Source organism: Spea bombifrons, chromosome 10 (assembly GCF_027358695.1).
Source record: "Spea bombifrons isolate aSpeBom1 chromosome 10, aSpeBom1.2.pri, whole genome shotgun sequence".
NCBI classification, from domain to species: Eukaryota; Metazoa; Chordata; class Amphibia; order Anura; family Pelobatidae; genus Spea; species Spea bombifrons.
This window is the reverse complement of record NC_071096.1, coordinates 8,658,660-8,673,725: the sequence shown is the minus strand read 5'-3', so window position 1 is coordinate 8,673,725 and position 15,066 is coordinate 8,658,660. Positions and strand designations below refer to the sequence as shown.

Here is a 15,066-nt window from a genome sequence, read left to right as displayed (position 1 = left end):
ATATATCAGAAGCAGCATCTGTCTACTTGGTGGTATAGCGGTAAGGTAACCTGTGTATCTTACAAAGTACTGCTGGTTCTAGTCTTACCGGCTCTCTTATGACGTTTAAGTATATATGTGTTTGTATTCATCTCTATAGTGTTAGGTTGGCTGTATGTAATGTTTTAGAGTGAGTCAGGAGAAAGCAGAGTCATATATCCACCCCGAGAAAGCCCCACCGACTGCCTGTTGGTGTAAGGGTAAAGTGACCTGGATGCCATACCAAGGATTGCTGGTTTGAATCCCAGAGTCTCCTCTGTGGTGTTAATGCATATAAAGTGTATATATTGTTTTAGAGTAGGGGCGTTTATATAAGTATATGTGAGTCAGGAGAAAGCAGGGTGGTATTTCCACGGCAAGAGAGTAGAACCAACTGCCTGGTGGTGTAACGGTAAAGTAACCTGCATACTGTACTAAGGATCAATGGTTCGAGTCTTGATGGCTCCTCTTTTGTGTTAATGCACCTAGAGTGTATCGATTGTTTTAGAGTAGGGGCGTACATATAATGACAGGGGGTAGCCTCGACTCTCGGGCTATGTCATCCTGGTTAACCCCCCAATAAAAACACGGACACCAGATGTGGGATGAATAAAGGCCACAGACGATTTATTAACGTCAATGCCACGCAACCTGTAAACATTTACGAAGGTGCATTAACACGGCAATGACCCAAATACAATAAAACACCCGAAAGCTTGCCAGGACCAACCGGGGCCAAACTGTAAGCATCACCTTATGGGAGGGCATACCATGATGCCCCTCCCCCACCTGAGGTTCCAGCAACTGCCCAGCCAGGAACCTCCCACCGACACTTTAACACCAGTGGCAATAACCACATAACACCCCCCGGCAACCTGGCAAGCTACCGCCCCCCGGCTGTGACAGAATCCTGAAACGAAACACAGAACCGGGTAGGCTGGCACAACAAAAAGCCCAGAACATTCTTACGCACCAACCTTATATACCCCCTTCACTTCCTCCCCCTCCCCGTTGAACTTTCTTTGACCCCCTGACCTAGCCCTGCTCTGCACCCCTGTCAGGGCCCCCTCCGTTCCATGCAGACTACGTGGGCATCAGTATATGTGAGTCAGGAGAAAGCAGGGTCATATATCCATGCAGAGAGCCTCACGTTGATGTGAAGACCACAGATGGCTACCTACTTTGCCTATTCTGTGTTGGATTCACCAAAAAGCGTAACAACCAGATTAGAAAGACTTCTTATGCCCAGCATCAGCAAGTGCGTCAGATCCGCAAGAAGATGATGGAAATCATGACTCGTGAAGTGCAGACAAATGACTTGAAAGAAGTTGTTAACAAGCTAATTCCAGACAGTATCGGCAAAGACATTGAAAAGGCCTGCCAGTCCATCTATCCTCTACATGATGTGTATGTACGCAAAGTGAAGATGCTGAAAAAGCCAAAGTTTGAGCTGGGCAAACTTATGAAACTACATGGTGAAGGCGGTGGTGCTGGGAAGCCTGCAGGAGATGAGACAGGCGCCAAAGTAGAGCGGGCTGATGGATATGAACCCCCACTTCAGGAATCTGTCTGAGATGCATAATCTGAATTAGAGCCTGTAAATAAAGAAAATATATATTTTTATATATATATATAAAATGTAGATATATATATATCCACGCCGAGGACGCAAAACCAACTGCCTGGTGGTGTAAAGGTAAAGTAACTTGCCTACCATACCAAGGGTTGCTGGTTCGACTCTTGCTGGCTCCTCTGTGGTGTTAATGTTTACAGAGTGTCTATGTTATTTTAGAGTAGGGGCGTATATATAAGTATATGTGAGTCAGGAGAAAGCAGTGACATATTTCCACGCGGAGAGCACAAAACCAACTGCCTGGTGGTGTAAAGGAAAAGTAACCTGCCTTCCCTACCAATGATTGATGGTTCGAATCCTGATGGATCTTCTGTGGTGTATATATTGTTTTAGAATAGGGGCGTATATATAAGTATATGTGAGTCAGGAGAAAGCAGGGTCATATATCCACGGCGAGAACGCAAAACCAACTACCTGGTGGTGTAAAGGTTAAGTAAGCTGCCTTCTGTACCAAGGATCGCTGGTTCGAATCCTGATGAATACATTGTTTTAGAATAGGGGCGTGTATATATAAGTATATGTGAGTCGGGAGAAAGCAGGGTCATATATCCACGGCGAGAAAGCGCAGTCGGCTGCTCGGTGGCGTGAAGGTATAGTTGCCTGCCTGACATACAATGGATCGCTGGTTCGAATCCTCATGATGAATTCTGTGCGTAAGTACGCAGTGTGGCTCTGCTTGTGTGTGCTAGTGGATGGTGTTAAAGTGGCTCTGTGGCACTCTAACGTTGGACACTTACATATACATCTACAGCCTCACCTGCATACGCATAGCTGGTTGCGGACAAGGTTGCGGTTAACACTTGAAGGTTGCACTAAGCCGTGTGTCCTCACACGCAGTGGCCGAAAACACTGGTTGCGGAAAAGGTTTCGGAATGTGTGCGCATCCGCTTGACCCGTTCATGTGCATGCACAGTAGCCCACACAGTGACTTACATGTAGAATCATCATGGCGGATACGATACCGGAGATCTGGAGTATGACGGGGCATCACCGGCAGCCACCCCTTTCCTTCTCTCTGCTTCTTTCGGGACAGAAATAAACAATATACTCTTTGTATATTGTGAGACAAAGACCCCCTTCAGGGGGTTTTACTCACTTCAGGGGGTGTGGTCATGGGCGCATGTCCCCCACATCCATGCAACATGTATAAAGTATAGCAACATGTATAAATAAAGTATAGCAACATGTATAAAGTATAACTAAAGTAACATGAATAGAGTATAAAGAATAGACATGAATAGAGTATGAAGAATAGAGTATAAAGGTAACATGCAATAGAGTATAAAGAAAAACAATAATTGAAACACTTATTTAATTAAAACACTTAATATTAACAAAGTGTAACACATTAGTAATTAACACTCTTAGTAATAATGTATCTAAGTGGTTTACTATACTTTGTTAATTAAGTGTTTTAATTAATTAAGTGTTTCAATTATTGTTTTTCTTTATACTCTTATTGCATGTTACTACTCTATTGCATGTTACCTTTATACTCTATTCATGTTACCATGTTACTTTAGTTATACTTTATACATGTTTTAGTTATACTTTATACATGTTGCTATACTTTATACATGTTGCATGGATGGTGGGGGACATGCGCCCATGACCACACCCCCTGAAGTGAGTAAAACCCCCTGAAGGGGGTCTTTGTCTCACAATATACAAAGAGTATATTGAGTTTATTTCTGTCCCGAAAGAAGCAGAGAGAAGGCAAAGGGGTGGCTGCCGGTGATGCCCCATCATACTCCGGATCTCCGGTATCGTATCCGCCATGATGATTCTCCATGTAAGTCGCTGTGTGGGCTACTGTGCACGCACATGAACGGGTCAAGCGGATGCACACACATTCCGAAACCTTTTCCGCAACCAGTGTTTTTGGTCACTGCGTGCAAGGACACACGGCTTAGTGCAACCTTCAAGTGTTATCTGCAACCGGCTATGTGTATGCAGGTGAGGCTGTAGATGTGTATGTAAGTGTCTAATGTTAGAGTGCCACAGAGCCACTTTAACACCATCCACTAGCGCACACAAGCAGAGCCACACTGCGTACTTACGTGCAGAAGTCATCATGAGGATTCGAACCAACGATCCATTGTATATCAGGCAGGTAACTATACCTTCACGCCACCGAGCAGCCGATTGTGCTTTCTCGCTGTGGATATATGACCCTGCTTTCTCCCAACTCACATATACTTACATATATGCCCCTATTCTAAAACAATATATTCATCAGAATTCGAACCAGCGATCCTTGGTATAGTATGCAGGTTACCTTACCTTTACACCACCAGGCAGTTGGCTGTGCTTTCTCGCCGTGGATATATGACCCTGTTTTCTCCTGACTCACATATACTTATACATATGCCCCTACTCTAAAATAATATATACACCACAGAGGATCCATCAGGATTCAAACCATCGATCCTTGGTATGGTAGGCAGGTTACTTTACCTTTACACCACCAGGCAGATTGCTTTGTTTTTTTGGCGTGGAAATATGTCGCTGTTTTCTCCTGTCTCACATATCCTTACATATACTCCCCTACTCTAAAATAATATATACATTCAACAATTATTCACTAACACCACCTTGTAGCCATCTGGATTCAAACCAGCGACCCTTTGAATGTTGGGTTGCTTACCTTACCTTACCTTTACGCCACCACGTGTGCAACCGGCTCTGTTGTTTCCTCTCCTAAGGAATATGATGCCTATCATCTCCTGACTCACAAATACTTACATGCACCTACGCTAACACGATACATGCCCTTTAAAATTATGCATTTCTAACACTATATATATATATATATATATACACACAAAGTAACTATAACAATACATACTTACACTTTAACACTAAAACATGTAACGCGATATGAACCGGCAACCCCTTTACACATCAAGTGAGGCATATTACCATTACCAGGGAATAGGAAGCGATGTGCCGCCATGACCCTGTGTTCTCCTCACTTACATTTACTGACATATACCCTCTCTAAAACATTACATACACCCTACATATATACACAGCAACTGTAACAATATATACTCACACTAACACAATAAAGGAGCCTCGAAAACACTAGATACAGAAATATCAAATATAAATAAATATATACACTGCAAAATACTTACATGCAATAAAGAGCCCGTTGGGGTCCGAACCAAAGACTCCTAACTTGACAGGTAGGGCACATTACCTCTACGCCATCAAACAACTGAGGCTTTGCCATGGATATATGACCCTGTTATCTCCTCACTGACATTATACTATTATATACCCTCTCTAAAACATTACATACACCCTACATATATACACACAACAACTGTAACAATATATACTCACACTAACACAATAAAGGAACCTCGAAAACACTAGATACAGCAATACCAAATATAAATAAATATATACACTGTTAAAGGCGATAAAGAAGTCAGTGGGGTCCAAATCACGAACCCCTTACACAACAGGAAAGGCACATTGGCACATTACCTCTACGCGATCAGAGAACTGAGGATTTGCTGTAGATATATGACCCTGTTGTCTCCTCACTGACATATACCCTCTCTAAAACATTACATACACCCTACATATATACACACAGCAACTGTAACAATATATACTCACACTAACACAATAAAGGAGCCTTGAAAACACTAGATACAGCAATACCAAATATAAATAAATATATACACTGCAAAATACTTACACGCAATAAAGAAGCCATTGAAGTTCGCACCAAGAACGCCTTATGTAACAAGTAGGTCACATTACCGTTACACCATCAAACAACCAGGTTCTTTTGGATATCACCATAGATATATGACCCTGTTTTCTCCTCATTGACATAAACTATTATATAACCTCTCTAAAACATTACTCACACTTTAACACGATAAAGAGCCTCTAAAACACTAGATACAGCATTACCATATATAAATAAATATATACACTGCAACATACTTACTCACAACATAGAGGCCCTCGGGGAACAAACCCGTTATATGCCGGGCAGGTCGCATTACCGTTATGCCACCAGTCAACTGGGGTTTGGATTTTTCAATACCATATATTAAAAAATATATATATATAAACAGATTATAAAACTTTTCCACGATACAGGTCCCAACAAGGTTTGAACTAATGATCATCTGTCCGTTAGGTAGGTCAACTTACCATTAAACCACCACGTAGCTGGGGCCAGTCCTCAAATGTGGAAATATGATGCCTGATATATTTATATGCACCCTAAAACAATACATACGGCCACTCTAACACCATAGGTATCTATACACGCATGGCAATTATAACAATAATTGCTAACACAATACAGAAGTCTGCAGGATTCAAAACACAGAGTGTATGGCACCTAGGTGGTACACTTTACCAAGCAGCTGGACTCTGGTTCTGTCCATGGAAATATGATCCCTGCCTGCTCCTGACTCATACATAACCATGACTGAGGTAGCGCCAATGCGACGCCCTCTTTACCCCCCTTGCCACAATAAATACACAAACACAAAGTAAATAATATAATGCTTTGGAAAAATAAGGCCACGGTGCAGTCCGCTTTACGCCTTTTCACACCGTGACACAGATATAAATAACTTTATTCATAGTAAAATGAACTTTATTTGTAAACACATATAACATAGTTTATAATATAGCAATGCACGTGCCGCACCACCCGACTTACTTATGACACGTGCAAGCCTTAAAACTAACAATTGTAGGGGCGTGGTCTGCATGGAGTTCTGAGCAGACGTGTTTGGTGCGAGCTCCGCCGCTCGAGAGATTTTCTACCCGCAATCTGCATCCATCCGCAGCGCCTTCTACCTCCTTTTCACCGCGGATAGCCTCCTGATATATGGCTGGTTCTCGCTCTCGTAAATCTATGGCGATGCCGTAATTTTTTTAACCTAAAGCCCGAAAGAAGCATCCCTCTAAGGCCTTGGGCCTACCACGTGCTCCTGATGAGGATGACGATGCCTCCACGGGCCTACACTCTCCCTCGCGGTCTGATCCTCCGTCTCCATCTGCATCTAACACACGGCTTGTGCCGGACGACTCAGATGACCAGGGTCTTACCTCACGCGTCCTCAAAACCCTCCTGCAAGAGATGCGCGAACAACTCAAGCAAGACCTACAGGACATCGCCTCCTCTCTCCGCCGCGATGTGGACGACCTGGGTGAGCGCACTGACCATATCGAACGAAAAATGGATGAATTTTCAGATGCCCACAATGCCCTTGCAGATGGTCATATCTCCTTGCAAGCCGATCTTGAGATGCTTCGCACTAAGGTCATGGACTTAGAGGATCGTTCCCGCCGCAATAACGTCCGCCTTCGGGGCATCCCAGAAGAAGTCACCGCAGCAGACCTACCTTTATTTGTTCGTGACCTTTTCCAGGCCCTGCTTCAGGAGGACCCAGCACCTGACATCAGGTTAGACCGTCTCCATCGTGTGGCCCGTCCGAAATCTGTGCAGTCCAACCTGCCTAGGGACGTACTCACCAGGGTCCACTTTTTTGATCTTAAAGATCGCATCATGCAGGCCGCCCGCCGCAAACCGGCCTTACCTGATCGCTTCCGTGATATCCTCCTACTCACCGATCTCTCACAATTGACGCTCCAGCGCCGACGTCTGTTCGCCCCGATCACCTCTCTTCTCCGCACCCATCAGATTTCCTATCGCTGGGGATACCCGGTCCGTCTCATTGTGTCCCGGAGCGGCTCTACGTACACCATCGCCTCACCTGAGGAGGGTTTCGCACTACTTCACTCCTGGGATCTTTCTCCAGAGCAAGTCCTTGACTCCACTTCATCCTCCACCTCGCACAAGCACACTTCTCCTCCAAGGAAGCTACGTAAAGTTTGGACACCTGTCGTGAAGCCTTGAATCTCCACTATCGTTACCTGTGAGGTTATTCCTCACCTACGCTCTCAGCCCCATTGTCCGGTTACGTGGTGTCCTTTCCCTTTTTTTTTTTTTTTATTGTTATTTTTGTTGTTTTCCTGTTCTTTTTTCTTACAGTCCGCCGAGCTGCAAACCGTCTGCCATTCCCGAATCTGCACGTCACGAATTGCCCACGGTCCACCTTACTCTGCTGATCCGGTCTCCCTCATGACTGAGCTCTCTGTCTCCAAGGGTCAGTTTGGACTCTCGTTCCGCTGAACTGCTCACTGGACCATTTGCCTTCGGCTTACCGAGTGCCTTCTCGGCGACTCCCCCTTGTCTGGCTAAGTTGGACTTTTTATTTATTTATGTTCTTATATTATTTATTTATGTTTTTCTTTATTATTATTTATTTCCCCCTGGCCTGTAACCGGCTGTTTAATATACTATTGTAAGGTGCTGTTAATAGTAATTTTCCTTGCGTTGCTGCATTACTCCCGAGTATGGCGTTAGCACCTTGTTCCGCCCCCACAGTGTCACCTGACCAGGGCTGACCAATCAGAGAGGGGGGAACCTGAGCCGACTGCTGATTGGTTGCTGGAGTCAGCTGACTAGGCTCAGCCAATCAGGGGCTGTCCCGCAGCCCTAGCCTCCTGATTGGTGGGTGGTGTCACCTGACCAGGGCTGACCAATCAGAGAGGGGGGAACCTGGGCCGGCTCCTTATTGGTTGCTGGAGTCAGCTGACTAGGCTCAGCCAATCAGGGGCTGCCCCTCAGCCTTAGCCTCCTGATTGGTGGGTGGCGTCACCTGACCTGGGCTGACCAATCAGAGAGAGGGGAACCTGAGCCGGCTGCTGATTGGTTGCTGGAGTCAGATGACTAGGCACAGCCAATCAGGGGCTGCCCCTCAGCCCTAGCCTCCTGATTGGTGGGTGGCGTCACCTGACCAGGACTGACCAATCAGAGAGGGGGGGGACCTGAGCCGACTGCTGATTGGTTGCTGGAGTCAGCTGACTAGGCTCAGCCAATCAGGGGCTGCCCCTCAGCCCTAGCCTCCTGATTGGTGGGTGGTGGCACCTGACCAGGGCTGACCAATCAGAGAGGGGGGGACCTGAGCCGACTGCTGATTGGTTGCTGGAGTCAGCTGACTAGGCTCAGCCAATCAGGGGCTGCCCCTCAGCCCTAGCCTCCTGATTGGTGGGTGGTGTCACCTGACCAGGACTGACCAATCAGAGAGGGGGGAACCTGGACCGGCTCCTGATTGGTTGCTGGAGTCAGCTGACTAGGCTCAGCCAATCAGGGGCTGCCCCTCAGCCCTAGCCTCCTGATTGGTTGGTGGTGTCACCTGACCAGGGCTGACCAATCAGAGAGAGGGGAACCTGAGCCGACTGCTGATTGGTTGCTGGAGTCAGCTGACTAGGTTCAGCCAATCAGGGGCTGCCCCTCAGCCCTAGCCTCCTGATTGGTGGCTGGTGGCACCTGACCAGGGCTGACCAATCAGAGAGGGGGGGACCTGAGCCGACTGCTGATTGGTTGCTGGAGTCAGCTGACTAGGCTCAGCCAATCAGGGGCTGCCCTCAGCCCTAGCCTCCTGATTGGTGGGTGGTGTCACCTGACCAGGACTGACCAATCAGAGAGGGGGGAACCTGGGCCGGCTCCTGATTGGTTGCTGGAGTCAGCTGACTAGGCTCAGCCAATCAGGGGCTGCCCCTCAGCCCTAGCCTCCTGATTGGTTGGTGGTGTCACCTGACCAGGGGTGACCAATCAGAGAGAGGGGAACCTTAGCCGACTGCTGATTGGTTGCTGGAGTCAGCTGACTAGGTTCAGCCAATCAGGGGCTGCCCCTCAGCCCTAGCCTCCTGATTGGTGGGAGGTATCATATTATTTTATTTTTTATTTATGAATTATTAAATTGTTAAAGGAATCATTAATAATGAGATTACTGGTGTGGAAATGAGCCGGCAGTAGCCGGATTTTAACTCACAAGCACCAGGGGGGGGGGTTTGGGGGTTGGATGGGAGTCCAACACCTTAACCACAACTCCAAGTCAGAGATACTGGGATGCGCTTGTCTCTGTAGCGTATTGGTTTTGGTGTTAGCGTGATTTTAGTTTAGCTTTAGGTGATTCCCTGAGGCTTATTTTTTATGTGGATCACCACGTAGACCAAAATTTAAGCCATATTGTCTCTGCCCCTACAAGCCACCATTCTTTAGTTTATTTAGTGTGTTTGTTTGGAAGTCAGGCCAGCCAGAGGACTGTATTGTATAAAGGAATGTTTTTCTGACCTTTGCCGTACAATCCCTGTAGCCTAATGGCTAAGGTGTTTGATTTGGTGCCTCGATGTCCTGAGTTCAATTCCCCTAGGCTTCCACTGCGCCTGTTCTGTTTTTTTTGGTTTTTAGTAAGCACATAGACCAAAACATAAGCTATTTTGTCTTTGCCCTTACAAGCCACCCTTCCTTAATTTGTTTAGTGCATTTGTTTGGGAGTCAGGCTAGCTAAAGGGCTGTAAAAACTAAAGGATTGTTTCTGTAGGGCCCTGTTCTCTGTGGTGCAATGGTTGAGATGTTGGATTTAGTTTTTGAGGTTCTGGGTTTAATTCACTCCAATTGATTTATTTGGTGTGTTTGTTTGGGAGGAAGGCACGCTACAAGATTGCAATGAGTTCAAAAACCAATGGATTGTTTGCAGGATACAGGTTTGCTAGTGTCTGTAGTGTACATGCTACCCTTCTTTCGTTTATTAATTGTGTTTGTGTGGGAGGCAAGCTAGGTGGCACTCCCATATGGCTATGTAGCGTAATGGTTAAGGAGCTGAGCCAGCGTGCCTAAGGTCCTGGGTTCAATTCCCTTGTTCCCCATCTTGAGCTTTGTCTCTGCTCTCTTCTACATTGTGTTTTTTTTTTTGTTGTTGTGTGAGGGAGAAAAAGAATCTATTGTTAGCAACCAGGTAGACCAAAACACAAGCCACCCAGTTAATGCATTTAAATTGAATGATTTACTCAAAGGGATTTGGGTCACTCTGTCAGCATTAGCCATTTTCCCCACATTTGGCTATTTATATCATCATTCACAGGCCATACAAAATCATCAACTTAAAAATTACCCCTGCATTGTATATTTATCCCACCATACATCCCCACATTGTGTATTGATTTATGTGATGACCCTCAGCCAGCCCTACATGTAAATGAATGCCCCATTGCCCCCCACACCCTTGTGTATTGTCCTCATCCATTTTCTTTGAGAAATCCAGGTGCTGTGATTGCAATGGGATGTGACTGATTGGCTGAACCTGGTCAAGTGACTCCACCAGCCAACCAGGCATTGGGATTGGGACCCGGGGGAGGATATAAGCTTCACTTGCAGCCCTTGGTTCTTTTGATGTTCGTTTTCTTTGCGAAGTCCAGGTGCTGTGGTTGCAGTGGGATGTGTCCAGGCCAGGGCTTATCTTTGTACAGTATTTCCCCTGTCTCTGTTTTTGCATTGCCATTGGCCCTATTCTTTTGTGTTTAGTTGTTTTTTCCTGCTTCCACCTTTGCTGTTACTGAAGGCACAAGGCGTCTCAGACCCTATCGTCTCCAATAATACTAATGTCTTTTTCCTTCACTTATCATGAGTAGTTCTTCTTCTTTCCATAGCTTTAACGTGTCCTGTTAAATCCCTTTTCTGTTGTGTTGTGTCTTTGAAGCTAACGTTCCCTCACTTTATTAGTCTCTACCGCTTCTGCTGGGAGGCTGTTCCATTTCTCTACCACTTTCAGATTATGACCTTGTTTAACCATTTCTCCTCTTTTGAAACAAACATCCCTCCTGTGATTTGTTAAATGCCTTTAAGGATTTCAAGTATTTTCTCCAAGCTTATACATATCGGGATTCCCTAGTCTTTTCTGTTCCTGTGTTATTCTTATCTACAATGGTAAGTTGAACATTTCCTTTCACTGTAACTCATCTACTACTCATAGTTTCCTCAGAGAATTGTGTTGCTTCTTTACATGTAGAGATGCATATAGTTTATTGGTTTGAATTGTTGTTTCAGCATTTCTTCCTTTTTTTATTTATTTATTTTTTTCCCCTTCCTTACTTACTGTTTTTGCCATTTTCTTCATCCCTTTTCCCAAGGCCAGTATCTCTTACTCTTCTAGCCTATCCTCTCTCATTGTTTTCCTCTTTTTACCCATATTCTCTGGTTTGCAATTCACTTTTTACCCTTTTTTTTGGCTTATCACATTTTGTTGTTGAGGTTTTTGTTCTTAGAATCTTGTTGGATCAGCATGAGTTAATATTCATTGTACATATTCCAGATAATGAAACATGTCGCATAAATTATACAATGTTTTGTTCAGCATAGCATAGGCAATGTAATCAAAGTACAGATTTGAAACATAAGAAAATCCAAAATGCCCGTAAGTGCCATGTTAGATCAAATTTGAACCATTGTATGGTTTATACACTTGGTCATCCTCTCCATCTGATAAATATGTGAGTGTTACCAACACTTCCCCAATACTAGGTGGATCAGTCTGTTTCAGTTTCTTGCAATGATTACTTTAACAGATAAAAGTAGGAACCCCAGTAACCTGTGATATTTAATTTTTATATGCTGAGGGATGGCCACCAAAATGTGCAATTGTGGTGAAGAACCTTCTTGGTAACCTCTGAATAATTGACACATCTAAAGACTTTTGCTAAATGAATAAAACTCTAACCCCAAATTTCTGGAGAATATTGCATGTTAAGCTCTGACACCCCACTTCCTGATAAACCTAAAAAAAATGGGGGACAAGAAATCTTTAAAACACACACGCAAATATATATATAAAAAAAATTATAACACAAATGAAACCATGTGAATAGGGAGCTTGTGTTGACCCAGGAGAGCATGGATACATATAATAATTAACAATGTTGCAATTGTGAATAACACATTTATATCATTTTATCCAGCTTTTCTTGTAATTTTTGAAATTAGGCAAAGATTCCCATATGGAACAGATCTACCAGTTTGTCTATGCCTCGTTTAGCATTTTAATGTTTTATTATTATTATTAACTTCCCCTCTCTCAGTACTATATGTCCCTTTCTGCTCTCCCCTACTTGCTTCTATTAAATTGAAAAGTCTCCCTCAACAGTTTGTTTCCACTCTGCTTTTAGTTCCCTGACCAAATGTTCTTTCTCCTAATCTTTTTGCTTTCCCCTTTGTCAGTACATTTATTTCTATAGCGCCAGCAGATTCCATGGAGCTGTGCCATTTTCTGCCATGCCGTGATCATTTCTGGCTGTGAGTGCACCGTCTTCATCTCACATGCCTTTACCAGGGGATTTCCATTGGAGATTTCCACAATTTTTCCCTTCTGTCTGTGTCCATCCTCAGTCACTCCATGTCTGTTCTGGTCAGTCACATTGATCCTGTATATGAATTTTCTTTTTGAAAATGTAATTATTTTGTTGGAGGGGGTTGTAGATCAGTTGTACAGCCTCTCAACCAGAAGTGGTAGAGTTTAGTAGGGTAATGGAAGATAAACATTTGCCGGGAAATGGTATAGCTGCCCTGAAACAAAGACAAGGACTTCAGCGTTAAGAAACACACAGGCTAGATGGGCCCAGTGGTTCATATTGTAATTCAATCTCAATAGCCAAGGGAGTGTGGCACCACAATATCTCTTAAGAATATTGGCACCTTAATTACAGTAAAGTATTTAACACTGTCATACTTTACTGAAATAGAGCAAGAAATGATTGCGGCCCATCCATGGAGACTGGCTAAAGAGAAGACCTTTTCTGCTTAACAAAAATCATCTTCCCCTCTGTGTGTAAAGAGCAGTGGGTGTTGTTTTACAATATGTGTTGCCATGTAAGTTACCGTTGTATTCTAATGGCTTTCCCCACAGACACCACCCTGAGCTGATTGTTTTTGGTGGCAATTGAAATAAAATCCTTTCCCTTAGATATACTCTTAGTCCCCAGGTGCCTGTTGGTGTTGAGGACCTGCTTATCACAAGGTTGTAAGATAAGCATTTAGTGTCATTGTCTAGGACAAGATTTGGTTGAGATCTCATAGACAAGAGAGGTATGTTTGGCTAATATGTCAAGCTGTCAAACACCCTGCATTATGTTAAGACTACAGTTTCATTGGAACAGGAAAAGACCAAAATATTATTATTTTTTTTCGATGGGTTACCAAGTAAAAAAGCAAGAGCGAGTGCCATTAAGGTCTGTGATGCTCCTGAATGCTGCATGGTCATGTATGCATTGGGCTATTGTCTGGGCCAGTGCACTATTGGGTAAAAGAGGGCTAGGTGGTAAGGCAAATTGCTTGCCTCAATAGAACAGCCTTTTAAGGTGGCTCATTAAGTTGTTTTCTTTTTCTGCTTTAGAAGCGACAGTGGTGGACCCCACATAGATTTGACAGAGACCCTGGCAATGATGAGAAGATCTGACATTCTAGGACATGCCGTGAGCCCTTGCAGCTGGTAAGACTAACATGAACGTGGGATCAGAGGCAAGATGGTCCGTAGTTGTGCAAGCATTTGCAAAACCACCATTATGTGTGACCACAGAGTGTGGAACCAGCCTTTGAGTGAGCCTTTCAACGAGTGAGTATGAACATGTAGGTTTATTTTTATTAAGTACCAACACAGTCTACGCAGCACTCTCTCCATGTCGCCCTTCTGTCCCTTCCTCCCACCAAACAGTTCTGCTGCTCATAGACCCTTCTCTTCTTCTTGTTCCCTTGATACAACTGTTTCTTTGCCTCCCTGTTTCATTCCCCTTTTGTATGCTTCTCTCTTTGCTTAATTCCGTAAGTTTTGCGACCCCCCCCCTAAATAATTCAGTCATCTGCTTCAGTCCTCTAATACCTCCCCGCCTAGAAGTTTTAAGGAAGACGCTCCCTTTTGCCACTTGTTTCACCAATCATTACTTTTACCAACCCATACTGACACCGCCCCTTGCCCATTCTCCCCTCCTTATTTAACATAGCATTGCCAATTTAGTAACCCCCCCCTCTCTATCCTTTCTTTCTTCCCTTAACGGTCTGATCTCAGTGGCTATGTTACAGCTAAATGCACTACCAGCCTAAAATTGTCAGGTCCCTTACCCTTGTTAAAATCTTTGATTCCATAGGAACCGTTCAGCCAATCTAGTCTGCCCATGTAAACACTCTGACCTTAATCCAAGTCCTTGATCTCGTTTTAGAGTGGGGGAAGGCTTTGCGCCTGGCCCGTGCATGTTTAAACTCCCCTACTGTTTTAGCCTCTGCCAGTTTAGCTGCCCGGGTGTTACATTGATTTCCATCCTCTGATTAAAAACAACCTTTCTTTTATTACATCTAAACCTCTGACTCCTTTCTTTTAGATTGTGACTTCTTATTCTCACATTTCTCCTCCTTTGAAAAAACAAAAAACCCATCCCGTACTTTGTTAAATCCTTTGAAGTATTTCAATCTTTCTGTCACACCTTCTCTCTCTCTCCTATAAGGTATATGTATTTAGTCTTTGTAGTAAATTGTTTCC

General features: G+C 44.2%; 1 protein-coding gene across 1 annotated transcript; it reads left to right on the top strand.

Annotated features, from left to right (window-relative positions):
• Window positions 1-1,165: 1,165 nt before the first annotated feature.
• LOC128467010 (40S ribosomal protein S3a-like) lies at window positions 1,166-1,629 on the top strand. The gene has a single exon (XM_053448509.1). It carries the CDS (start codon window positions 1,298-1,300, stop codon window positions 1,589-1,591), a length of 294 nt encoding a protein of 97 aa, XP_053304484.1. The 5' UTR covers window positions 1,166-1,297; the 3' UTR covers window positions 1,592-1,629.
• The last annotated feature ends 13,437 nt before the right edge of the window (window positions 1,630-15,066 follow it).